The sequence below is a fragment of the Pseudopodoces humilis genome, chromosome 11 (genome assembly GCF_049639895.1).
Source record: "Pseudopodoces humilis isolate 2021_Gansu_Grassland_sample_001 chromosome 11, ASM4963989v1, whole genome shotgun sequence".
NCBI classification, from domain to species: Eukaryota; Metazoa; Chordata; class Aves; order Passeriformes; family Paridae; genus Pseudopodoces; species Pseudopodoces humilis.
This window is the reverse complement of record NC_142210.1, coordinates 22,679,689-22,705,503: the sequence shown is the minus strand read 5'-3', so window position 1 is coordinate 22,705,503 and position 25,815 is coordinate 22,679,689. Positions and strand designations below refer to the sequence as shown.

The 25,815-nt window shown below is 40.8% G+C and overlaps 1 protein-coding gene across 1 annotated transcript in view; it reads right to left on the bottom strand.

The window, feature by feature from the left end:
• The window catches only part of SI (sucrase-isomaltase), a 45,256-nt gene extending 19,688 nt beyond the window's left edge, over positions 1 to 25,568 (bottom strand). Inside the window, exons 1-26 of the mRNA XM_088060979.1 lie at positions 25,486 to 25,568; positions 24,021 to 24,141; positions 22,078 to 22,151; positions 17,423 to 17,543; positions 17,236 to 17,345; positions 16,428 to 16,579; positions 14,930 to 15,101; positions 13,520 to 13,619; positions 12,776 to 12,888; positions 11,663 to 11,788; positions 11,063 to 11,194; positions 10,782 to 10,901; positions 10,044 to 10,157; positions 9,742 to 9,826; positions 9,038 to 9,155; positions 8,489 to 8,660; positions 7,801 to 7,917; positions 7,169 to 7,323; positions 6,806 to 6,890; positions 6,005 to 6,061; positions 5,519 to 5,643; positions 5,068 to 5,156; positions 3,840 to 3,889; positions 2,381 to 2,551; positions 1,759 to 1,908; positions 233 to 436 (exon numbers count right to left, since the gene is read on the bottom strand). Coding sequence (XP_087917105.1) covers positions 233 to 436; positions 1,759 to 1,908; positions 2,381 to 2,551; positions 3,840 to 3,889; positions 5,068 to 5,156; positions 5,519 to 5,643; positions 6,005 to 6,061; positions 6,806 to 6,890; positions 7,169 to 7,323; positions 7,801 to 7,917; positions 8,489 to 8,660; positions 9,038 to 9,155; positions 9,742 to 9,826; positions 10,044 to 10,157; positions 10,782 to 10,901; positions 11,063 to 11,194; positions 11,663 to 11,788; positions 12,776 to 12,888; positions 13,520 to 13,619; positions 14,930 to 15,101; positions 16,428 to 16,579; positions 17,236 to 17,345; positions 17,423 to 17,543; positions 22,078 to 22,151; positions 24,021 to 24,141 — 3,033 coding nt within the window. The 5' untranslated portion in view covers positions 25,486 to 25,568. The remainder of the gene's footprint in view (positions 1 to 232; positions 437 to 1,758; positions 1,909 to 2,380; positions 2,552 to 3,839; positions 3,890 to 5,067; positions 5,157 to 5,518; positions 5,644 to 6,004; positions 6,062 to 6,805; positions 6,891 to 7,168; positions 7,324 to 7,800; positions 7,918 to 8,488; positions 8,661 to 9,037; positions 9,156 to 9,741; positions 9,827 to 10,043; positions 10,158 to 10,781; positions 10,902 to 11,062; positions 11,195 to 11,662; positions 11,789 to 12,775; positions 12,889 to 13,519; positions 13,620 to 14,929; positions 15,102 to 16,427; positions 16,580 to 17,235; positions 17,346 to 17,422; positions 17,544 to 22,077; positions 22,152 to 24,020; positions 24,142 to 25,485) is intronic.
• Between the last annotated feature and the right edge of the window lie 247 nt (positions 25,569 to 25,815).

The window sequence follows — 25,815 nt, the reverse complement described above, 5'->3', positions numbered from 1 at the left end:
CATTACATACATACACTGACATTATACCTTTGATTCATGTAATTTCTTTGTAAAATTGAGAGCTAGGATTCTAGGATGAAAAAAAGATGCAGGCTAAGAGCAATAATAATTGGTTAGAAGGAGAAACATATTCACACAAGGCTGCTTCTGTCTGGGAAATATAAATTTGGCTCCAGGAAGCCCTTTGAGTTCCCATAAATAAAACATTCGAGGAATTCTGGGATGGCATTACCTTAAACTGCAGCATGTGGTTGTGATGATATTTCACCTCCAGGCCCAGGGTGTTGATTGGGGCAGTGAAATCCTCGTTGGCTCTGACCTTGCTGTCTATGGTGAGGGTGGCTTTGATTCCAGTGGAGGAATAATTGAGGCTGGATACGTAGTAAGGGTTGTTGGAGCTGTAATAGCAGGAAGGAACGCCTGGTTTTCCTGTCACCTGGTGCAAACAAAAAGGAGTTTCAGTTCAGAGAGTCAGCTGGATCTTTTTTATTAGGTATTAGCATGGAATCCTTCTTTTTATCAGATCCGTGGCAAATGTAGAATTTTTTTTTTGTGAAATTAATGGAATCCTGAATAAAGAAATATTACAGAATAATCTCTGCCCTGGCTCAGGTGTAATGAAGCCATCCTGTGAAGGCTGTACAAATAGCTCAGTCAGGAAACGGAATCCTCGTGCAATGAAGATGGATTTAATTTCCCCATCTCTGTGATCTTCAGATCAATCCCTCAATGTGGTTTAATCTTGGCTTGTGGAAATTCCTAAAGCTTCGTCCCTTTTAATCCCATTGCTCTCTGGCTGCCTTCAAGGAGATGTGCCCAAAACCCATTTCATACCCAGGCAACATCAGAGCAGATCTTCCCACTGCCTTTATTCACACAAATTATCCTTAATACATCCAGTGAAAATTACATCCTACTCATCTGAGATCTCCTGACATTTCCAAATGTCTCAAATTACAAAAAATTCTTTTAGCACTGCAACAAAACCAGAGCAGTTCTGTTTCAGCAAGGTGCTGGTGCAGGAGCAGCCAGCACAGAATTTTGGATTTCATTCCTATAGGAAAGGCCCAAAAATGGGCATTTTAGATTTAGAAGAACAGGGAATAATTGAGTTGGAAGCACCCTCTGAAGTTCAACCCTGCCAGGCCATGTTGCTCTCACATGTTTATTAATAATTAATTAATAAATAATTGTATTGAGAAATTAATACAATAAATAATAAAATAATTTATAATATTAATTCATGAAACCACGTGTCAGTGAGCTTCATGTCAGAGATAAAGGTTTGGAAATAGCTCCTTGATGTAGATATAAACAAGTTCACAAATTAATCAAGTTTTTTTGTGGAATTCAAGGATTTCCTCTCAAACTGAGATCCAGAGGAGTTAATTTGACTTAAAATGTCCCTGAGTGACCTTGAAGGTGACACAAGGGGCTGAGCCCTGCAGGCCATGGTGCCACTGAGGCAGAAGGGGCAGCTGAAGATGTTCTTCCACTTTTTCATAACTCTAATATTATTTCTGTTCATCTTTCAAAAAATACCTCATTTTCCCTCAACTCCTGATATAATCTGGTACAATTTAAATGGTTGTCAGCTACTGAGGTAAATAAAATCCATCAGTACCATTTTATTTAAACCTGACTGATCTCCCAGACCACTTTTATTCTGTAACAACCACAAAGGAAAACCTTTTATTCTGGATTTTTATTTTTTTATTTTTTTTTTTGTCTAATTAGTTTAGTGAAATAATGACTTACTTCCCAGGAGCAGCCACGTTGTTCACATTTTTCTTTTGTTGGGTCAGGGCTGGGATAACAATCAAATCTTTCATTGAGAGCCACGTTTAGAGCCCATTTGACTGTGTAAGATTTTCCCAGTTCAAGCTGAAGTCCTCTTATAACAGCAACCTTATAAATATGAAAGAATAAACAGTTATTAAATGTCACATCCCATCCAGCTTTCCTTCAGTCAGAAGAGGTGCTGGTCCTTAAGAATAATACACTTAAAAACTGAAAATTTACAAAATCCCATCTGGTAAGTTTTGATACAGTTTCACTTTTACAAACACACACAACTGATATTTTTACAGATAAAATCTGAAGAATTAAGAGTCTAAAAATATGGAGTTAATCCCACAGCTTCCTTGGAAGCCAACAGGAATAAATACATGAAATAAGCTGTCTGCTGCACCACGAGCATAACTTAGATGCACTTACATGCAGCAGAGTTGAGTGTAATTGTACTTTTATTCTATAATAAAATTCACATTGTATTTCATTGAAACAACATTGGCACTGGGTACTGTCCTTTGCAACACATAACATAAAGTTGATGCAATTTTAAATATGTTTACTTTCCATTTTCCTGTTATTGCTTTACCTTTCTGGCAGAATCATAGGTGGTATTAGTGGGATAATTTTGTACAACGTTGTTCTGAGACACAGAAACTGTTGTTATTTCGTGGGGCAATCCCAATATCTTGATTTCCTCGAATTTCAGGTTGTTTGGATCACTGTAGTTGCTGTGTGTCGCAGTCATTTGTAGAGCATTCTGGAAAATAATACAGTGGTCATATTCTTATTTTAAAAATCTGCCAAAAATCCTCCTGATTTACCAATTTTTTTCTATTAAGATTTTCACATTGTAGCCTAAATAAACCAATATCTTTTCCCACACAAATTAATTATTGCTCTGCTTGGTGTTACCACAACAAAGCTTTTCTACCACGTAAAAAATAATTTTCAGAGTCATGTTTCGGCTTTATTTTTGCCTTGCTTGAGAAATAAAGAAAAGCTGGGGTGGGTCTGTGACAGGGCAGATAAACTCCACCTGTCTGGGTTCCAACAACCAAACCAAGAACCAAAGGTTCTCACTTCTCTTGATATAAAAATACCACTTCCTATTCCATGCCATTAATTATTTTTAGATTAGGAGTCCAAGCAGAGGAATTGCGCCGTGGCTGTCTCACGTGTGTGCAGGACTTCCCTCCTGCTCTCCACAGGAACACTGAGGTTAATTATTAATTCAAATGTCATCACAGTCATGATTTCACTGCTGGGGTTTCAAACTCCAACAGCAACAATATCTACAAATGCTTCTCTGATTAATTATGGTTTAGATAATTACTGATTCATGCGCTTCACTCGTGTTCCTCTGCCTTCTCTCACTTGGTTCATGCTCTTTCATCATGGGAAAGGAATGAACACTTTTACCCAATATTCATATTATTATTATCATTGTTGTACAAATAATGTGCTATCATGCCATTTGCAACCCTTGTTTATGTGATAGTTACTGCCAATGTTGGATGGAAACACTATCACAGCTCCACCCTGATGTCAATTAACCCTGCAAAGGCGCTTCCACCTAAAAATAACACAATAAAACTTAACCCTGATGTAGTTTCTGAGGGCTCAGGCAAGGTGTGGGTCTCCCTCACTCTTTGGAGCCATTCAGCTGTATTTTCACTGTATAAAAATATACATTTTTTACAGTGCCTCTGTTTTGAGAATCACAAACACTCCATGCTTCTCCTTTTTCACTCTGTTTTAAGTGCCTCTTAGGCTTTAGAGCTTTCTTGTTCAGTAAATATTGCTGCTGAGTTTATTATGTGGAAGGAAAAAGGAGTTATTTAGATATTTGTATTAACTAGGAGGAAAAAAACCCAACAGATTTCATCCCAGTTAAATGAGAGTATTTTGAACATGATTCCTTTTGGCTTTGGCAAATGTTTTGTTTTCCAGCAAAGCTTACAGGACAATAAAGAGAGAAAAGAACACTCTTGAAAGATACCGGATAAAAATCAGGAAAATAAGATTATTTAAAATCAAATACTTACGTTGGAAACTTTAAATTCATAGTAAATGTAGGCTTTATTCTGAATTGTACCTAGAAGGTAAAGAAACAAGTTACACTTGGAGTGCAGAAAAGAATAAAATTAAAGTAGAGACCATTAAACTGTTAATTATCAGGACTGCAGTCAAAGCTGCACTAAGCAACTCAAATATTTATTAATGTTTCTTTGAGGAACTGAAATGTCCCTTTTTCCTTTGGCCAGTCTCCCAGGAGATACAATTTTTTTTCACAAAAATTCATTGAAATCAGCTCTTCTAAAATGTAGTGATTTTTAATTCTACTGCTATTTCTTCTTAGTTTGTCTTAGATATAAAAGTTTTGATCAAAGCTAATCCTTTAACATAACCTAAATAAGGATTTTTCGTGCAAAAATAACAGTGGTGATGACAATAAAAATGATAAATGCCATGGAACCATAAGAGAAGAAATAACACATGATCAGGAAAAATAAATAGAAAATGCGGTCAGTTTGGCTTTTTTGTTTTGTTTTGTTTTTTCCCACATACAAAAAGACAAATCCTGACAATGGTTCCCCTATAAAACTGCAACCTGTAAGTTTTGGGCAGGCCATAAAATGATGCAATGTTTTATTGCTCTGTTTGGCAGCAGCAGTGAGGGCAGTAATGGCTTTGTTATTTTAGGCCAGGGGAGCACTGGAGCTGCCACCCCCATGCACAGCAGCCACCCAAGGCCTGCCGGATTTATGGCAGCAATAATCAGCTGAATCACTGCTCTATTTCTTAAAAGCAGCCCCGACTTTCACTAAATTCCAGAAAGCAGAGGCTCGGGAGGTTTCCTGGGAGATATGACTGGTATAGCCCACAAGAAAAAGGTGTTGGACAAGCGGAATGCATGAAGATTTCCAATATTGATGCTCAAATACCTCCCTGGATGGGCAGTGGTTTGCCTAAATCCCATGGGAAAACCCTGTCACCTCATGACAATCTAAAGATTTCTCCTGAAAACCAGAGGTTTGACCTTAAAGTAGAGCCTTGTGTCTTTGTCCTTTGCTTGTGTCGAATTAACTTGCGACTTCAATCTTACATTAAATAATAGTCACAGTTTTCTACTTAAAAGTGATGAAAACCATTTGATTTACGAGCAAGTAGCAGCAGTGCGTTGCAATGTCTTCTTTTCAGCAGGAACTTTTAAAATCTGAGTTTGTCAAATCTTTGTTAACCATATTTATTTCACTCCTGATGACTGCTCACCTGTAGATTCTCCATCATCCCAGAACAAATCCCCGGAAGCTTCACTGTTGGTATCCAGGGCAATTATGAGTCCCATTGGATTCCTGCGGCTGTGGAAGGAGATTTATCTGCATAACAAACATCTAAACATTCTTGATGCATCCTCCATGTTCATGTAAGTGTGAAACACCCAAAAGGGTCACAGTTCTTGGAGAATTGCGTTAATTAAGTCTAATCCTTGGTTTCCTTTCGTTTTCATGCAAATGGATTAAAATACCCTGTGAGTTTAGAGATTTCTATGCAAAGAATTCATCACTAAAGGAGTGGAAGTGAGGTTTGGCTCACACCTATTCCCACATTTCAAGGTGAAAATCATAAATACAATGAGCTGCTATTATTTGTAACCTAGAAGTTCTCAGCCCCGTTACGGGGGAAAAAAAAAAAGTTAAAATTGTTCCATTTGGGATCCTACCTTGCCACTGTGGTGGTGGCTGGATTCTGAGTAGGGAAAATGTATCCTCCTCTCAGGTGCAGCCCCATTTTATCTGCTGGGGTTTGTATCTCATGCCACACTTTCCTTAAAAGGACTGGTTCACCCTTATGGACAGAGAGTGAAAAGAGAACAGGAATTTTGTATTACTGCTGGGTGTTTTCTTAAGTCCTGAGTTTCATCAAATTGTTCCTTAGATAAAAAGCTTATGTTATGTAAATATCTATGTGTTGATGGGCACATAAAATAAAATAATTGCATATCATTATGATTTAATGTCAATCTGAGCCCTTTCTTGAGGCACCAGTTCTTGTACTCATCCAACCACCCTCCATCCCTTGTCTCCCAAATAACCCCAAAGTCTTTCCTTGCGTCTCTGTCCCCAAAGCAGGGCTGACAATCCTATTTCATCACAATCCCATTTAGAAAATGGTGTAAAATCCCATAATATCCCCTGCATTTCCTTACCGTGTCATACTCGTACCACTCTCCCTCAGGAAAGAACACACGAGTGGACTCCGCACCCTAAAAGGGAACAAAGAAACAACTCTCATATTTCAACTTAACCAGATAAACTCAATTTTCCAATAAAGCTGAAGTTCACGGCGAGGAAATCATTGATATTTCTACGCTTGGCTGTTTCCTGGTGTTTAGGATGGTGCCCAGGCAGGGGGAAAAGGGCAATCCAAGCAGGATTTCTGCAAAGCTGCTGGGGTGTAACTCAATTGCTGCTCTGCAAAGTGGCAGCTCATTGAAAGCCACAATGCTTTAAACCCAGTGAACCAGATCCTATCCACGAGTACCTCTCCATCTTCTTTATTTCCATGTATTTTGGGGCTGGCACTTTGCAGGTTCTCACTTTCCCTTTCTGTATTTAAGAAATGTTTTATGTTTCTCCATGGCAAATGCGCTGCTGGCAGGAGAAATCATTATTTACAAGGTTCTGCCACAGAATAAGCCACAAGCTTTTTGTTTTCTTGCTGTACCACAGAGCAGCTGAAATGCAGCAAGAGAAGCTGACTCCAAAGGAAATTCAGGAAATGATGTGAAGATGAGGTAAAGCAGAATATCAGACCAGATATCCTTGGCTCCATAGAAGACTGGAAAACAGGAGTAGGATTCCACTGCAAGATTTTCTGTTTCAGCAGGGGTAAAAATACGTGAGAGAGCAGTGGGCTCTGTCACTGGCAGCAATAAATGAAGGAGCAGGAACGGGTGACTCAGCATGGCCCATGGTTACTGGAGAGATCCCAAAGCAGCCAAACCCACCGGCTCAAGAACAGGGGAAATCATCAGCCCAGGGCCCCACAGGAACTGCCTGTCGATGTCCCAGGTTGTTTCATCAGAGTAGAACCTGAATAAATGTGAAGGATAGAGAAGAAATTGGGGTTTTTTTGTGATTTATATCAGCAGCAACCCCAAGGTTTCAGTGCACTGATTGTCCACCGTCATGACTAAAGGATGCCATATAAAAATCCCCTCTTGATTACCCCAAAATGGGGTTTCACAGATTGGCAAGTCACCTACAGACATCCCAACGTGCATTTTCTTCACAGGGCAGAGGTTCAGGAAGTCCCCAAGCCCATGAAATGTGTCAGATTTTCTAAGTGGTTGTGAAACTCCCCAACTCACTCGTGCAGCAGTGGCCTCACGACGGTGTGTCCTTGGGTGTGAGCTTTGTAGAGCAGCGTGTACAGGTAGGGCAGCAGCGTGTAGCGAATGTTCAGGTAATGCTTGGAGCTGTTCACCAGCAAGGAGTTGGGTCCAAACACAGCTGGGTCTTGATGCTGGAAGCAAACACCCACTGTTATTATTTCCAGGTTTTCAAAAACACTTTGCAAACGTGAGGAAAGCTGTTTGAGAGGGGCTGGGGTTGTGTGGGGCAGCTCTGCACTGGGTTCTCTGTTCTGGTGCTGTGACCTGGTGTCCTGCCCCTCTGTGCTGTTTGCACTGCCCATCCCTCCTTGTCCATCGGGGTTATTCCAGGATTCATCCTGGCATTCAGGTTCATGCCAAGGGGCTCGGCCTGTGGATCACACAGACCTCGGTGTTCTTGGTGGCAGGATCAAAAAAATTCATAAAACTGTTGCCAGATAATTGTATTCTCAATTAACCCTTATGAAACCCAGCCTCTCCCATCCATAGTTTCATAAAGCTTAGGGTTCTGTTTTCAAACTGGTCAGTGATAGTGAGGATTAGAAGTGATATTAGAGGAAATGTGGTTGTGTAACACAAAGCAGCTTTGAACAGAAAGCACAACTTACCATGAAACCTTCACAGTTGTGGTTCCTGGAAAATGGGTAAAATGCTCCCACCTGCATCCATCGTCTGCAAAGTTCCTCTGTGGTGTTTTCACTGAAACCACAAATATCTGCTCCAATCTTTAAAAAATAAAAATTTAGAAAAATCAGAATGTGTTGGATGTCCAGTGTTCTGCACCTTGAAAGGCACAACATGTTTGTAACTTCCCTCTCCCAAATCCAGCTATGCTGCCCAAAAAATTAAACTGACCCCTCACTAACACTGCCCATGATTCTGCTTCCTTCAAATTTTACCTTCCTGCTTGGTGATCATATGCACAGAATGGGAAAACAGCTTCAAAGCCATTCAAATTTAAATCATAAAAAGGATTCTGGCTATTTCCCTTCTAAGTGGATGTCTCTAATTTGAAATTATAAGAAAACCAGGAATTGTTTCACATCCCTCAGTAGTGTTTAAAAATTTCTAAACTAAGAGGTAGATTGGGATAAGATAATAAGTTTGTTACCCACTTTTATGTTGCCACAACCACCAAAATCAAAATAAATGGCCTAAATCAAAACCTGATAATTGAAATGTTCAAAGGATATTCCTAAGAAGGGTTAATTTTGAGGTGCCAATGTAAGTGGTTATTTAGAGTGGTTAGATAATCTGTCCTCAGTTTTGAAAGGACAGCACAAGCTGATGTCCTACATAAGGTATTCCAAAGAGGTTGAACTCCAGCATTCCAGGGATTGCCCATCTCATCTGGTCCCATGTGGCTGCATTATCCCCCAGCCAGTGTCCCCCGTGCTTTCCTGATCCTGCAAAAGTAGACCTTGAGATGAGGAAGCTTCTCTTTCCTGGAAACACCTTCTCGATGGCTCTGGAAAGGAATGAGACTGGAATTACACAGAGGAAAACACAGCTCGGACATGGATAATCCTGAACAACGCAGATTTATACTGATTTGCCCTGATGATTCATCCCAGGGATGGAGACACCCCTTTTGCAGGTGTGTTTTAGCAAAGTTCAAGATATTCATTTGAAATAATCTCTTTACACAGCTGTGACAGCCAATGTGTGGCTTTTCCTACCAACTCCAGGCTGTGGATTTTGCCTTGGCCAAACTGGCCTGACCGTAACCCAGCATTTTCCAAGAACCTCGTTCCTTTAGCAGTCAGGTCTTGTGGTACTTTGGAAAATACAGGTCATGGACTGTTCTGAAACCTTTCTGCAGGATTTTTAGGATGCATTCCTTACTTCCTGCTGGATATGATCATGGAATATCCGTAAAGATTGTGGACATCATATTGCTTCCCCCACTTCTGCACCGCATCCAGGCAAATCGTCTTGGAATACATGAGTTTGTCAAGGATCCCTTGAAGAAAGGAATACAAATAGCACTGGTAAGGTACATTTTTACTGTTAATATTTCCAATCTTTAATGCACATTTGTGGTATCCAAGCACCCTTTTTTTCTCTTTACTCTTTCACTCAGGCAGTTTAATTACTCCAAAACCGAGATGCTGCTCTTGGCTGTGGGTTTGGTTCATCAGTTCCACTCCTTTGGACCCATCCAAGGAACTGGGAATTGTGCTCTAAATTCCTCAGTCAACATCTGGCAACACGCTGGCAAAAGGTTACTTAAATCTGCTATTAATACAAACTATGAACTCCATTTGAGTTCTGCAAATATCTGAAAAACTACCGACACTTCAAGAGGATCGCTACATTATCAGACATAATTAGAGGCAATAGCAATATCCAATAATTATTTGACAAGATAAAAGAGGAATTTCTATAAACCAGACCTGAAGCATACACAAATACAAGCCCATAAATATTATTTTCTGTCAATAGGAATGTCCAAACCCCACCCATAAGAACTACACTAAAATCATCCTTGAATGCAATTAACATTTTATTTGATATTTTATTATTCTGATTAAAGTAGTTGGACTTACTGGGAGTGTAAGGAGGGTAGTTTAAGTCATTCTGTGCACAACCTCTTTTTGAGCCTTGAACAAAGCTGGACACTTCATTCATATCCTGGAAAGGAAAGACACAGGATGTAATAAAGTTGCCTTAAGCACATTTCCCTAAAAAAATCCTTCCACTCTATTCCGTCATCCTTTAAGGAATCATTAACTGCTATTCTTCAGCATCTCCTTTCTGATTGCAAAAATACCTTTCAACCCAATAAAAATTCATTGTAATAAACAGCTACTATCACCTAGATCCAAAATCAAACTCCTGAATTACTCACAATCCATAGTCCATCGTAGGGCACCATGTCATAGAACAATTTGCACTCGTCCACCCACCAGCTCGTGCCCTCGGGGCTGGTGAAGTCTGGGAACACAGTTTCCCCTGGCCACACCTGGAAAATTCCAAGGAAGATAATTAATGAAACTTTGAATGGGATTTAAAAGGGTTCATAGGATCACAGACCCGCTCAGGTTGGATGGGAGCTTGAAGAACACAAAGAGTAAGAATTTCTTAACTTTAAATTCTTCAGTTGCTTTTCTTGTGAGTCCTACAAGGAACAGTACACAGCTGAGAAAACTCTCAACAGAAGTTAGGATTATAAATTAAAAGGATAATGTGGGGTCTGGCTCTTCAGCTGCTGCTGGAAATAAACAGGAGCTGGCTGGTGAAATGTCCCTTGGGCCTTCAAACTACCCTTTAATGTAAAAAACTTTTAATGCTAATGTAAAAAAAAAATTAGGAATATTGTGAGCAAGTCAAATTTTAATTGCTATTTTAGTTCTATTTTTCTTTAAGAAATTAAAATTTTAAAAATATTCATTTTGATGTAGAATTACTGAAGAATACCTTTTAAATGTAAACAATTGAAAAAAGTAAAGAAAAGTTGAGAATTACATTTTATCATATTTTACGAGAGACCTTACAACTCTGCTCTCACTGGCAGATAAGTCCCTGAGCTAAATTAAATCATAACAGTGACAAGAGATCAAATTCAAATGTGTAAAACCACAATTACCTCCCCAAGTAATGGTGTTATTCCATCTGACTCGTTAACCCAGACTTTTCTCGCTGTTCCCCTCCTGTAGCTTTCATAGGGACTTCCATCAGACAGATTTTGGGTGCTGATAGCAGGATCCTAAAGAAATTAGAAAATGACAAAGAAAAGAAGAAATCAGGATATTCCATCCATTATTCCAGGCCATAAGTGCAATAATTACACAGAACAAATAAAGAATAATAATAAATAACTGTAATGAAAGTGTTCCCAAGTGAAAAAAGGAGTAATTAAATGCTTACCAATATGATGATGTATTTTTGTCCATAGTCATGCAAATAAGATGCAAATTCAGGGAGCTCTTTAAATTTCACTTTGTCATAGGTAAAATCTTTCCTTTTGTCCATGTACTCAATATCAATGACTTGGGCATCCTGAAAGAGAAGAGAGTTCAGCTTTCCCATGAGAAATGATTTGGTTAAGATTTTTATTAGTCCATTTGCTTCCCAAATATTAGCTACATATTAGGGTATTTTGATTCTATTGAAGACATTAGGTTCATATCTCCTAAAAGTTAATTTTAGAAGTTAATTGTACTTTGTCTTTGACTGACAATATATTAAGAATAATATATGGTTCCATAACTGTCCATAGGACAATAAAAAAAAAAATATTTCAAGAGAAGAAAAATAAAGTTGGAAAGAATACAAGAAAAACGATTACAATAAAGTGTTTGAATAAATCTAACTGCAGTAAACCCACCCCCCTCGTTCTGATGTTCTGATAACAGGTCTAACATCAAAATGCACAAAAACCTTTGACGCCACACATTTCCTAACCCAAACTCATGGGAATTGAGCCAGCTGTAGGGTGTGGGTGGTGTCCCCAAGCTCCATACTCACGTAGGGCAGGTCGACAGCCCTGTTCCTCTCCACAATTTCCTTCACCTCGTCCAGGGAGGCGTAACCGTAGCGGCTGAGCTGGAACCCCAGGTTCCAGTAGGAGGGCAGTGCTGGCAGTCCCACGAGCTGCGAGGGGAAAACAAAAACTCCACGTGCTGTTGGACACCCTGTGTCACCTCATCCCCTTTCCCTGCATCCACTGATCCCTTAGGATTTTATTTTTATCTTTTCCATACATTTGTAACCCTGCAGTTCTTTCCAGAACTCCAAACTCCACACACAGCGTCAGCTGCTGCTTTCCCATTCTGGGCAGACACAACAATTCCTCCCCAGGCCTGGCAATCAAGGACACCTCAGTGCCCCAGGCCCCAGAAATGGGAACAAAAGGGAGCTGGGGCAGCAAACTTGGGCTGAATGCCTTCATCAGCTGCAGCTGGAATTGCAGGATTGACCCCCAATGTGCAAGTGGACCAAACTTGTAAAAGTGTGAAACCCGTGAGCCGTGGGACATTTTGGGTGCAGCCCCTGGGGGGCTTCACCTGCCCTAAATGTGCCTGGAGGCCCCTCAATAAATAGAAATAGAACTGATTTGTATTCCCTTAATTCTGTCTGGCCTCTCTTTCTGGGTAGCCTCAGAAAAAGGCATTACCACATTTCTCAAGTCTACTCCAACAGCACACACTAAATGAGCAACCCACTCCTAAATACAATATTGTTTCCATATTATTTATTTGTTTTAATAAATGCTGGTATTTTGGGACAATGCCCACTCTTTAAGGTGTCACTGGAACTGAGGCAGGTCTCAAGAAGTGCAAAAGACACTCGGTGATATTTTATGATCACAAAATCCAGTCATCCTGCAAACACACTCTCTATCCCATAATATTGCCATGTGAACAGGAATTAGTCCTCATGACAGGAGCAAGAAAACTTCAATTATTCTAGAGACCATCTCCAGCTCTAATGACCACAGGGTAAATTACAGATTAATGGAGCAATGGATTTTGGAGCACGGTCTCCTCTCCAGCACCCAGAGAAAAAGAATATTATAAAATAAATCCCAAGCACTTTGAAAAATTCTTCTCAAAGTATAATCCCTGTAGGTGAAGGTACCTGCAGGTACTCCTGGACTACTTGCTCTGGAGTGTTCCCCAGGAAGATGTAGAAATCCAGGATGCCTCCAATGGTTCTGTAGGTCACTGCTGGAGCAGGCTGCACCACAAACTCTGCCAGACAAGAGTGCACAAAAACAGTTCTCAAGGACAGGAAAGCCTAAAATAACTTTGCCATTTTCTAGTTGATGATTAGGGAATTTATGAAAGTAAAAACCACAAAATGCTTAAAGAACCTGAAATCATGAGCTGAACTTGCAAAGAAGGGGAAATCAGACAACTCTTTGTGTCCCTATTTCCATTCCTTTACATCCTACAGAAAAGAGAACCAGAAGAAATCCAATGGTTCAGCCTTTTATCTCTGAATTTTTAGTACAACTTTCCTGCCCAAAGATGTGCAGAGCTCAGTAAACATAAATATAAATATACTTATCTCTGAAGGGACTAAAGGACATTTACTTCCAAGTTTTTTTCACTACAAATTTAGTCTCTTATTCCAGTGCAGTCCTGTACAGTCTTTGGATAAGTTCCTGACCCTCAGATTTCCATCAAACTCCTCCAGTTAACTGAGAGCTACTCACTGCTTGTATTTGAAATATTATTATACACCACACCTGTGGCTGCCCTCAGATATTAGGGGTGTTTTTAAGAAGGGACACTTACATCAGCTCAGTTTTGATTGCCATCCAAAAGATCATTTCAAAAGAAATTCAACTGCTCAGAGCCACAGAGAAAGGTTTCTTACCCATGGCATTGCTGTTCATCAGGAAAACACCAAAGGAGGCTCCAGTGCTGTCTTCCAAACACAGGAAGAAAGTTTGGGCTCCATATAAATTATCCATTGCCTAAAATAATAAAGGGAACAGCAAACTGATTAACATCTAATAGCAGGATCTGTTCTGGAATATTTCAAAACATATCACGGGTAGAACTTGAAATGTCTCAAAATGGAGCAAACAGCAGAAATGTAAATCCTGATGCTTCCCTGTTTTATATGTTCTGGTGTTCCTGGTGTTATTCTCCTTTATTTTCCATTAAAACAAGAATAAATAGATAACAGATCTGATGGATCTCCAGGAAAACTGGAAGATATTACAGCTCTGTTTCTGAGGAATAAATGTGCTCATCAAGAACTTGAGAGGTTCTTCCATCCCCTTTCACCATAGGTTAGGTTTTACAACTAATCTGTATTTCTATTCATCCTACAAGGCAATAATTTTGATGTTTAATCTGTGGAAATAGGAGAGTGCCACGCTGCTTTTTCATTTCCTTTCTAATCCTTTTTTTATTTCTGTTGTTATTATTAGCATCACAACCCCTCAGAAATGCTAATGATTGTTGCAATAGTTGTGTTTTTTCTCCTGAAAAAGCAAATTCAGTTCAAATGCACAAGAAACAGGACCTGAGCAATTAGAAACCAGCCTAACTTGGTGCTGTTCAGTGTTATTTTATCTTAATGAGCCTGCACTCAATGGAGCCATTCAGTGAAGAACTATCTTCAAACCAGAGGAAAGACTGAGAAGGAATCTCAAGGCAATGGGTACAAATTCCAGATCATTAATTAACCACATGCAGCCATCTCACCCTCAGGTTTCAGTCTGTATATCACCTGGTGCAGCAGAACAAAAGTTCTCTCTCAAAGCTGGGAGTTGCTTTATGAAGCTGAGGTAATGGTGAAAATAATCTTACAATTATCAAAGAATGGGTGGCACAGAAATTGTTTCATAAAGGGACAGCCAGAAAACTATAGAAACAAATAGCAGCTGACAGACATATTTTATTTTGGAAAGAGACAGCTGTTAAGGAGAATTTTCCCATCATTTGAGCTCCAAGGATGTTGCTGCAGCAGTCTGGGCCATCTGCACGCAGCAAAGCACATTGTCATTTATTAGTATGTTATTTATTAGTATGTTATTTATTCTGATTATCAGTAGAAGATGAAGACCCATCTATTAAGGTTTATCCACTGGTTTTCCACTGCACACCAACACAAAAAAATCAGGGAACATCCATCAGCGCCACAGAGCTTTTAGTAACAACAACAATCCAGGAAAATCTTTTAGGGAAAACTCAGTGGATTCATGAATGTGCTCACTGCCCGAGAGGTTTGGGTCACAAAACTGCAAAGAATGAGGGGAAACAAGCCCAAACTCACTGCAGAGGGGCCAACATCCCTGCTGAAGATAGGCCAGGTTTTCCAGTTGACGTCGTGCCTGTACTGCTTGTGCACGTGCTCCCCCACGCCGTAGATGTTGGCGCTGGGCAGTTTGATGGAGAGCTGCAGGAACTGGTCAGCGTACTGCAGGGGCCCGATGGTCGTGTCAAACCTGGTGAGAAAGTGCAAGAAAAATGAGCAGGAAGGAGGAGTTTTACTGAGAGTTGTTGCAAGAGGTGTTTCTGCTCCTTTCAGCTGGGGATGGATGGCAGAGCCAGGTCTACACCCAGACCTTTCAGGTTTTCTTCCAGCTGCTGTTGGGAGCAGAACTCTCTTTTGGGGCCTCAAGTGGAACAAATGATGGTGGAAGGTCACAGACTCAATCAGAATAATCAGGATTTTGGTAATGAACTGTCTAACACATTGTCCTTTTATACAGGCCTCTGTTTTGTTGGACTGCTTAAGAGTTGGGGAAAACCAATGATCTTCTACAAATAAATTTATCAAGGATTTATCTCTGATGGGCTGCCTTATCCTGTAGTAGCAACAGCTTCCTTTGAGATCCTTTTCATCATCATTCCTTCTTTAGAGACCCAAATGTAAACACTTGTATGAAATTAAACAAAGGCCTGAGGAAATGTATGCAGTATTCCAGAGAACTGTTTCCATGTGATCCCACAGGTGTCTTGTGCCCCTCCCTGGACCTGTTTAATCAGTCAGGCACTGCTGGCTGCCAGGTCTGTGCCCTCTGTAATTGCAAATCAATCATTACAGAGGATTCCAAGCAAAAAAACAATACCAATAAGAGCCAAAAGCAACCCTTAATTAATTAAGCTGGAAGCCTTGCTAATCCAAGTGGCCCAGCCCTGTGACAGGTAATCATTCCTGGCTGATTTAATGAACACCTTCACCCTGGCACTTCCCCTCTCTGAGGCCACCTGGACACCTCTGGGTTGGTGGGTTTGGTTGTACTCATTTATTTTTAAAGCATAAATGGGATGAGATAATTCAATATTCAAGGTCATTAAATATTTTACACACAGCCTTACATGACCAGCTGCCCTTGGATATCACAGGTCTAAAGGGCAGCCTGATTTTGGTGGTGCTAAAGGGCAGCCTGATTTTGGTGGTTCAGGCCCTCAGCATGAGCACAGCAAAGAAGATAAAAGTACAGTCAGGAGTTTTCCCACATGGTTGGAAGCACTGGCAGAGAGCCCTTCAGGTAATAAAAATTCCCCATAATGAGATTTCCTCAGCACTGAGGGAACGTGATCAGGGAGCCACACCCAAAACCTTTCAGACAGAGCTTGTTCATCTCAGAGTTTGTTCCCAAAGTCATCCCAAGAGTGCTGGAGGGACATCCACCACACAAGGAAAGGGAAAAAGTAGAGTCTGTGCCCGAGAGGACACCTGACAGGTGGCATCTGATGTGGCATCACCAGCTTTCAGGGAGCCCCAGTGCCACCTGAGCCACTGAGGAAGCCCCAGCAGGACTTACAGCACTTTGCCATTGCTGGCTCTGGTCACCACGAGGCCGAAGGGTTTCTGCTTCAGCTCCACCTTGTAGCTGAGGTCGGAGGCCATGGAGCCCTTGAACGGCTGCACGTGCTCGTGAGGGACCTCGAACCTTTTTGCCTTGGGGTCAGTGATCTGCACACATTTACACAGCACAAATGTTGGGCCTTTACAGATTAGTCCCTAACACAGACAATTTCCAGCATTATCCATAATACTCAGGGTATTTCCCCCCTTATCCCCGTCTCCTGCTTTCATCGCTGATCACTTCCAAGTTTAATTACTCATTTCCAGCCATTTTCTTCAGAATATTTGACTCTGTGTTTCCCTGGCTCTGCATGAACCCAGCACCACAGGACAGACTCCCACAGAAAGTTCTCAATCCCACAAGTCACTGATACCCCACATCCATGGCACAGGCTCGAGTTCTCCATGGAAAACACAAACCACTGCAAAAGCTAATATTGTCTATCAAAATAACTGAGACATGTGACCAGGCCATAAACAAAAAGTAAATACATTTATCCCCCCAGATCTTCCTGTGATGAGGACAAATGGTAGGTAATAAAAAAGCTGAGCTTTTCAAAGCTCTTGGTGATTTTTTGTGCAGAATTCCCACCGTGCCAAGTGCCTTTTAACCTGAGGCATTGCAACAGCAGGGAGGACAACGAAAGGACTTCAGTGGGAATCATGAGAGTGCTCCAGAGACATCAATCCTACACTCCCTGCACAGGCAACCTGACATCTTGCAGGGAAAACAGGCCTTGGAGCAGAAGAGGACAAAGGCTGACCTTGAATCGGAAGCGGTTCTTTGTCTGATACTCTCCCGTGAGCAGCACGGTCTGGATGTCATTCCCGAAGAGGGAAGGGGATGGCAGCCTCTTCAAGGTGGCCTCAAACCCTTGGGAGACAAACACGGGGTGTTGTGGGGAATGGGAGCTCAGGGCTGGCAGCTGGGGGGCCCAGGCCAGAGCTTACCTGCCTGGGTGGGTCTCTGGGAACCCTGCACTTGGTAGCCGTGGTTGGGCGAGAAGAAGCACCAGGGCACGCTGGTGTCGCTCTGGGGGCTCCAGCAGCAGCCACGGAGGGAGCAGGTGCTCTGAGCAAGGGCAGAGGGACACAAATCAGCTGGGGTTACACAAATAAATCCCTACTAAACCAGTTAAAGCACACATTTCACCCCTTAACGCCAGAAAACTCTATAATTTCTGCGCCCAGGCCAAGTCCTCCTTTGAAGAACTCTGTTGAGTGAACTCAGCACCACACAAAGCACTAAAGAGGATTTTTTTCTGGATTCAGAGTAAACTTGCTTACTGGGCGTGCATTCTTTCTTAAGACCACAAGATCCACAGGTAAAACAAACATTTTAGAAGAATTATTGAAACTTTTGAGCTGTGGCAGGTACAGCAGAGTCCGACCAAAAGTCACACACTGGAGAGGGCGTGAAAATGATTAACATCAAAGAAATATCTATATTTGCATAGTTGCTCATTTTGTATAATATCTACTTTTTAATGTCATTTTCCAGTATCAGAAATATTCAGACTGCTTCTGTATTACATCAAATTTAGATAAATATATATATTTTTTTAACAAACAAACCTATTGTTTCAAGCCTCAAATGTAACGGCACCAACCTTTACACACACATTCACTAAAAAGGTGAAATTCCTTTGCTGTGCTGTTAGAAATTAACTTGCTCACATGCTGTGTGCATGAGGTTTATGTTTGGAGATAAGATTGGGGCAATTAATCACTAAGTTTCCACCCATTTTCTCTCCTTAAACCCCCATTCATAACTTAGGGCAAAGGACAGTGGTAAAACAACTCTCACTGAGGGTGAATGTCCATTGGTGATCTCAGGTATCCAAATCCAGCAGGGACACCTTCAAAACCTCACTTTCCTCTCTCAGCAGCTCTTTCTGCCTTCATCTGATTGTGCTCAGGTGCTTTTGGTGTTTGTAATAAATATTTAAAATATTCTGCAGCCTGAAATAGGTGGACATGACCCAAAACCTTCTGCTGTCCTCACTTTGGGGTTGGAGAGCCCAAACTGGTCAGTGCAGGTCAAATTATTCCAGAGGCTCTGGACAGAGGAAAGCAAAGGCAGCTCCAGCCCAGCAATCAGGCAGGAGCTGAAGGAAGCACTGAGGGAGCTCACAAAGCCACTGGCCTGGCAAGTCTCAGTCAAGCATTTATTTGATGGTTTTGCAGAGCACAGAAATCACCCAAAATAAACCCAAGATTGATCACACAGAGAAATGTTTTTCTCTCTGTCGTGGACTCATCCCATCAGAAAACATTTGCTGTCATTCCCATCAGGTTCCAAGCCAAAAAGAAGGGTGGGAGGAGAGATGCAGGCACTCATTTCCCCCCTTTGATTCACAGATCAATGCAAGGCTGTGAAGAACCCAGGCTCACTTCCCACCTCACATCTATAAACTACTGCAGAGTAAAGGAGAGGAAGCACCAGACCCTCCAAGACTGCAGAGATCTCAGCTTTAGTCCCTTCACATATAGGGGAATATCCTAAATATGAGAACAGATTTGCTACTTCCATCTTCTTATCCCTTCCTAGACCAGTGACCATCCCATAAAAATCTGAATAAACTGAACAGGTTTTCCTGAAACCTGGCAGTTCAGCATCCACTTTCCCAGCTTCCTAAGCATCTTTTTCTTTCTCCTGAATACTTCTCAACTATTTTCAGCAGTTCCTTCACAGTCCAGTGATATTTTTCCAGCTGGATCTTATCCTGGCAGATTTGTATTTTTGTGGCATATTGAGCTTTCTGCACAAGGAAGTAAACACAGGAGTTGAGGACTGGTTATGCCTGGCACAGGGGAAGAGCAGAGTTCACCAGGGACGCTGAGGAGCCTGCTGTAAAAGCAATCATCTGCTATAAACAAAGATGTAATCCCAGCCTGTGAGCTGTAAAAGCAGCACAATAGATACCAGCACCCAGAAAAGCCAAAGCTTAATTAGGAATAACCCTGGACACGAGGAAGCTGTTCACACTGGGGTACAGCATGAGCTGAGCACCAACGACTCAAAGAGCAGCGTGGCCACGTGCTGAGCTAAAATGTGCTGTTCTGTGCTTCAGGCCTTTACCAGCAGGGTATTTTGGGAAGAAAAGCTCAGAAACTGAGCCCAAACCAACAATTCTCCCTTTCCTGGGCTTTCAGAGGTGTCAGCCTGGCATACACGAGCTCTGCTCAGTGGAATTCTTGTTTTACTGGTGTGTTCTGCTTGTCTGATCAGACCTCCTGGCAATTTTTTACAGCAGTGGATAGTTCCTAAATATCTTACTTCTTCCTGCACCTCTGTCTTCACCAACCACATGATCACATACAAAATATCTATTTTCTTTCTTCCTTCCTTTGTCTTTTCTTCATTTTTCTTTCTTTTCTCTTCCTTTCTTCCCTCATTTGTCTTTTCTTCCTTCCTCTTTCCTTCATTTCTTCCTACCCTCCTCTTCTTCCTTCCTTATTTCCTCCTTTTTCTTACTTCCATTTTCTTTCTTCTATTTACTTCTACTTTCTGCAATTCTACTCATTTTCTTCAGTGATTAATCAAGGCAGACACCAAACCTTCTAGGTCAGCTTAGCCAAATCACTTTTCCCAGCTGCTGTTTATTCTGAAAACCATTAACACAAACCTCTGCAGAAGAGTGATGCAGGAAATGCAGTTTTACAGGTTGCTGCATTAGTGTAGCCTGGCACAACCAGTAAAACGTGCCCAGGAGTGAATGGAATCACTGGGATGGGATTCTGGCTTTCCTCATGGAGTAAAGGTGATATTTATCTCTAACCCTGTCAAATCTGCTGCCTGCTCTTCACTAATATTCAGAAATAATTTCCTTTACCTCTAATTCCAGACTGGGGCCCCTCACTATTGCAATCTGCATCTACTTTTCTGCTGGGAGCTGTGATTTGATTGTTTTTAATTCTCTCCTAGCAGCAGCCTTGCCCCCAGAGCAGCACTGCTCCCCTCCCTGCTCAGGGAGAGCAGCCCTGCACTGGGGTGGCTGCTCCAAAGGCAGGAATTACAGATTTAAATGAATGATCTGTGCTCCAAAGGCAGGAATTACAGATTTAAATGATCTGTGTGGCCTCTCCTGCAGTGCTGTGCCTGTTCCTGGGGCAGGGAAGGAACCTGAAGACTCGAGGAACAGGCTGTGATTTGAACCTTTCCTAACCCACCCCCTGCAGGACTTTATTGAACTACAAATCATAACAAAACCCACGGCACGAGAGGCTTTGACAACAGCCAGCTCTGGAATTAGGCTGGAATTTTGTCCAAGGTTCAGACAGCTGGTTAACAATTTTTATACCTCTGTGAATGACAGAAATAACCCACATCACACTGGGTTGTATTTTTCTCCTAAGCTGCCCCTCCCCAGATCGAGGAGAGACACCAGGCATCCACCAGAAAACAAGAAAATCCGTAATAAAGATGAAAAATACTAATTTTATTATTCTAACCTATAATTAATTAATGATTATAAATAATTAATTTAATATATTATTATATAATAATATAAGATATATTATATAATTATATTATTCTAATCTAACCTATAATTAATTAATAATTATAAATAATTAATTTAATATATTAATATATATTATTATATAATAACATAATGTATATTATATATTATATACAATATAATATATATTGTAATATATATGATACAATATATAATATATTAATATATAATATATTTTTATAATATATTAATTTAACAATATAATTAAATATTAGTATAATAATATCAATAAAATAATTATAATCTATAATTATAATCTAATATTAATAGTCTTACAAGACTAACTATTACAGAAAGATTCTCAGTGTGAAAGCTCTGAAAAAATAAAGGGCATCATAAAATCATGGAAGGGTTTGGGTTGGAAGGGACCTCAAAGCTCCTCATTCCAATTCCTTCCATGGGCAGGGAGCCTTCCACCATCCCAGGCTGCCCCAAGCCTCATCCAGCCTGAGATGATGCTTTTCACTGGGAATTTCAACTCAGAGATTCTCAAGCCAAAAGTCTTTTCCATACTTTGGTATTTCAGACACCCCAATCAGGAGAGGAAGGCACTGGGATCCAAACTGGGTGTACAAGGAAACACTGACCACATCTTGTACCTTGTAAAATTGCACATCCAAGCAAAGCCCACTGTTTCTGAATTATTATTATTATTGAATTATATATAATGTGACATACATCATATATATTCTACATATATAATATTATATAGTATTATATATATAGACTTTTTAATATATTCAATTATATATATGAATTATTATTATTAAAAACATCAGTTTTTGACCATCACACCAAATGAAACCATTCAGAAAATGTTGTTAAAAACCAAGAGTTGCTCTTTTAACTGCCTGACCAATATTTTTGCCACCTCTCCTCCAACCAGAGAAATCAGACTTTCTGTCAGCAGACTGAAATGGCTGTGCAGGGGTTGAGCTCCCCTGAAAACGCTGGGGCAAGCACAGATTTAAACTGGTAAAGGAAATACCTGATCTAGTAGAGACAAATTACATTTTAATAAATAAGCAGGAGGTTTTATGGGATGAAATCTATTTTCTAATATTTTCCAGAATGTTACCAGACCTTTGTTGCCAATTGATCCGGGATGCAGTCAATTCTCTCAGCTATTGGAATCTTCTGACATTGTGGGTAAAAGTCTGTCAGGGAAATAAAGAAATGGGTTAGAACCAGCATTTCTAAACTGTGGGGACAGCTTCATTCCCTCTGAACTCAGCACCTGCTTCTGCTGATTCAAATCACCATCAACAGTTGCTTCTGTGATTCATTTTTACCTTTGGAAAGTGGCACACAGTTATTTCAGATATGAAAACTTCACTGTGAAGTTTTGAGCATACAGGTAATTTTGATAATTTTATTTCATTAGTCCACTCCCCAGGGACTCCTGTGGGTCAATGTGCTCCCCTTCATTGAAAATATGTGCAAAATTAAAAACTGGAGGAACTTTTCTCAGGCTGGGCTGTCAGTGTGCTCCCTCCCCTGAGGAGAGTTTTACACAGGAGCTGGAAACACCTCAGAGCTCCATTAAAATGCCTTTAGATTTCAGGTTTGTGGGACTGAGTTTAAGGTGAGCAGCTTTAGCAGATTAAAGAGAACAGTGAGGATTGCTTTATGTGTTTGGGAACATTGTTTATGTGTGGAACTGTGGAGTGCAGGGAGCTGCCCTGGGCTGAGATGGACACACTCCCCCAGATTTGCCTCTTTGCATCATCTGCACTTGTGCTTTTTGCTCAGGGAAACACCTGCTCTTGACAGAAACAGGAAAAAGATATGCAGATATTAGTCTGGATGGGCAGTTTTGCTAAAACACCGAGGTGTTTGCCTTGTAAAAACAAAAATTTTTATTTTTCTGCCCTTTTCACCTCCGAGTTTTTTGCTTCAGTCCCTGTGTGGGAATGGAATTACAGAAAATGGGACTGGAAGTGAAGCAGGTGCTCTGCATCACATCCCTGGAGCACAAGGGTTTCCTGATTTCCCAGTGCATTAGCAAGAAATACTGTGGGATTTTTGGATTACAGTAATATTCCACACAATTTGGCCTCTCCCACATGGGGATCAGAGAATTTTTTTTTTATTTCCAGTGTTATCTTATTTTATACTCAAAAAAGAATTTGAAATTATCTGAGCTCTATGTTCCTAAAGAAAGTCCAATCAGTGGAGGAAGAGAGAAGAGATTTTCCACGACAATAAACCCTGACTCAGGCCATTTATTGCATTCCTAACTGGTAACTTTATCCACAGCAAGGACTGGCCACAATCCACCTCTGGATAACAGAACCAAAGGGTTAAATGAACTCAGATCCTGAGAATGCAGCTAGAGAGGCAGAGGCAATATATTTTGATAAAGAGGGGCTGTGCAAAGGATTAATTTAATTATCATAATATATATATTAAGGATCATTTAATTATTAAATAGGATTAATAGATGGAGCCAACAGAGCTAAGGCAATAAATGACTTGCTTGACTTGGTTGTGTTGATGGAAGGAGACGAGGAAGACGAGCCACTGTGAGGATGAAGAAACCAGAACTGCACCTGGGCCCAGAACCAGGATAGGGAGGCCTGGATTATGGCCAAGGGACTAAAGAGGCTGCCAACAAGGCAAAGGTGAAGAGTTTAACATGAGGAAGAGTTCCTGACTTCATCTCAGGAGACCACTGCCCCATTTCAAGACCCACCGACTCAATTGGAAAGAAGAACTGTGCAGGAGGACTTTGAGCTCATTTGAATATGAGGCAGGGTTAGGAAATGCACAGGTACAGGTAATCATTTCCCTGAACATTGAAGATTTTTGTAGATAAAAGAGGGCAAGAGCTTTGTGGATTTCACACACATTTTTGGGAGGGTGCTGCCCAGTGTCACAATAAACATATCACTTTCTAATTTGAACGAGTTAGAGAGTTTTTTTCGGTGTTTCATGATGAAAAGAGCATTTGGGTAATAAGAAGAGGAGCCCTGAGGCAGAGCTGAGCAGACTGCACTCGGGGTTTCTGCTCCTCCAGCACTTACCTGGAGATTTCACTCCGGGCTGTCCCGTGGCCAGCAGCCCAATGAGGACACAGGCGATGACAGTCACCACGGAGAAGAGGACAATCAGCGTGAGCTCCAGCCCACTGAACTTCCTGCCCATCTAGGAACCCAGAGAAACTCCATCAGCCAAAGTAAAACACAAGGAACAGCTACAAATTACATTTCCAATTTCTTAAATTAGCAACATTTACAAATTATTCTGGTTTTAAGCCGTATCACCTAATCCCAAGGCTTAAATAAAACTCTCCTTAAAGACTACGTGCCATAAATCTCCACTTCATGATAATTCACCCAGTGCAGATTATTAAATTATTACACTGAGGGAATGTATTTTTCACCCTGCAAATCACTTAACACAGAACAATTCACTCCTGAGATTAACCATGGGCTTTCCCACAGGTTACTAAAACTCCTGAAACAGAAAACTAAGAAAATCTTCTTCTCTTTTTTCCCTTTTCTAAGCTTTCTTTTCTCCAAGTCTATTCTTTTTTAGAAGGGTGGGACTTGATTTTTTAAAAATATACCTGAGAAAAGCTGGAATAAACTCTGAGGCTGTGTCCAGGACACGTGGGGAAGGCAAGACAGAGGTAAATTGCTTATTTGTACAGTGGGAGAACAGATTGTGTACAAGCTCATGGCACAGAAATTGCTGCTGGAATCACAACTGAAATATGGGAAATAACTCAGTGGAGTCAGTGCCTTAAAAAGCTGTGGAAAACACAAGGTTTTTCCCAAATTCCTTTTGTATTCTTCTGGTAAGAAAAGCACACTGCTGGCTCAGAGGACAACCCAGACCCATCAACACTGAGCTGTGCATCAGCAATCAAACTGATTAAAGCTAATTAAAATGAAATAAAACTAATTAAAACTAATGTCAGCAGCTGGATCAATACACACTGGCAGCTACCAATGCATTTAACTTTTGGTAAAAAGCATTTAACCTCATAGAACCACCTCAAATACAGAGAAATTGGTTCTTTGAAGTTAAGGAGGTGTGGGAGCACATGTGCATTGAACATCAGAACACTTTTACATGCTTTAGTGATGACCCAAAGGAGTGAAAAATACTTCAGAATGAACTATTTTGTGTGTGAAATAACAGTTTAAATTGTTGTGTGCTCCTGCTGCCATTTTTAACCCACCACCCTTCCTCCATCACAACCCAAAATCCTCTCTTGCTGTCTTGCCCTAGATATCATGCTAAAACTTTAAAAACCTAATGTTTGTCTTTCTGAAAAGTAGGATTTTAATCAAGTTCTTGTCATCAAAGCCTCACATTTCACTGAATTTCAGTTCTTTCTTCTCCTGGTCTCCCTCCAAACCCGAAACCATTGGAAATAAATCCTTATAATTTATAAATCTAAGTTCTGCTGTGCGACGAGCATTCACCAGGGAGGCAAAGCTGTCCAGAAGAACCTTGGAAGCAATAAAATGAAAGCCTTACCTTAAATTTCCTGCAGCTCCTTCATCTGCTGCTGCAGGCTGTGAAGTTCAACATCAAGCCTGGGCTTTATGAGCTGCTGTTATCAGTTCTCAGGTGTGTTTGCAAAGCCCTGGGCCAATGGCAGGTACAGCCGGGATGACAGGCAGATTACAGACACTCTTTGGACTAAACACTGGGATTATTGCAGTCCAGGGATTGCTGGTTAATTAATAATATTCAGGATGAAGCATCAGCTTCTGCAAAGGAGAGAAAAGCAGTTGTGAAAAGCCAGTCAGCTCATCCAGCTGCATGACTGGGGCTTTTTAATCTCTTCCCATATCTTTGTTACTT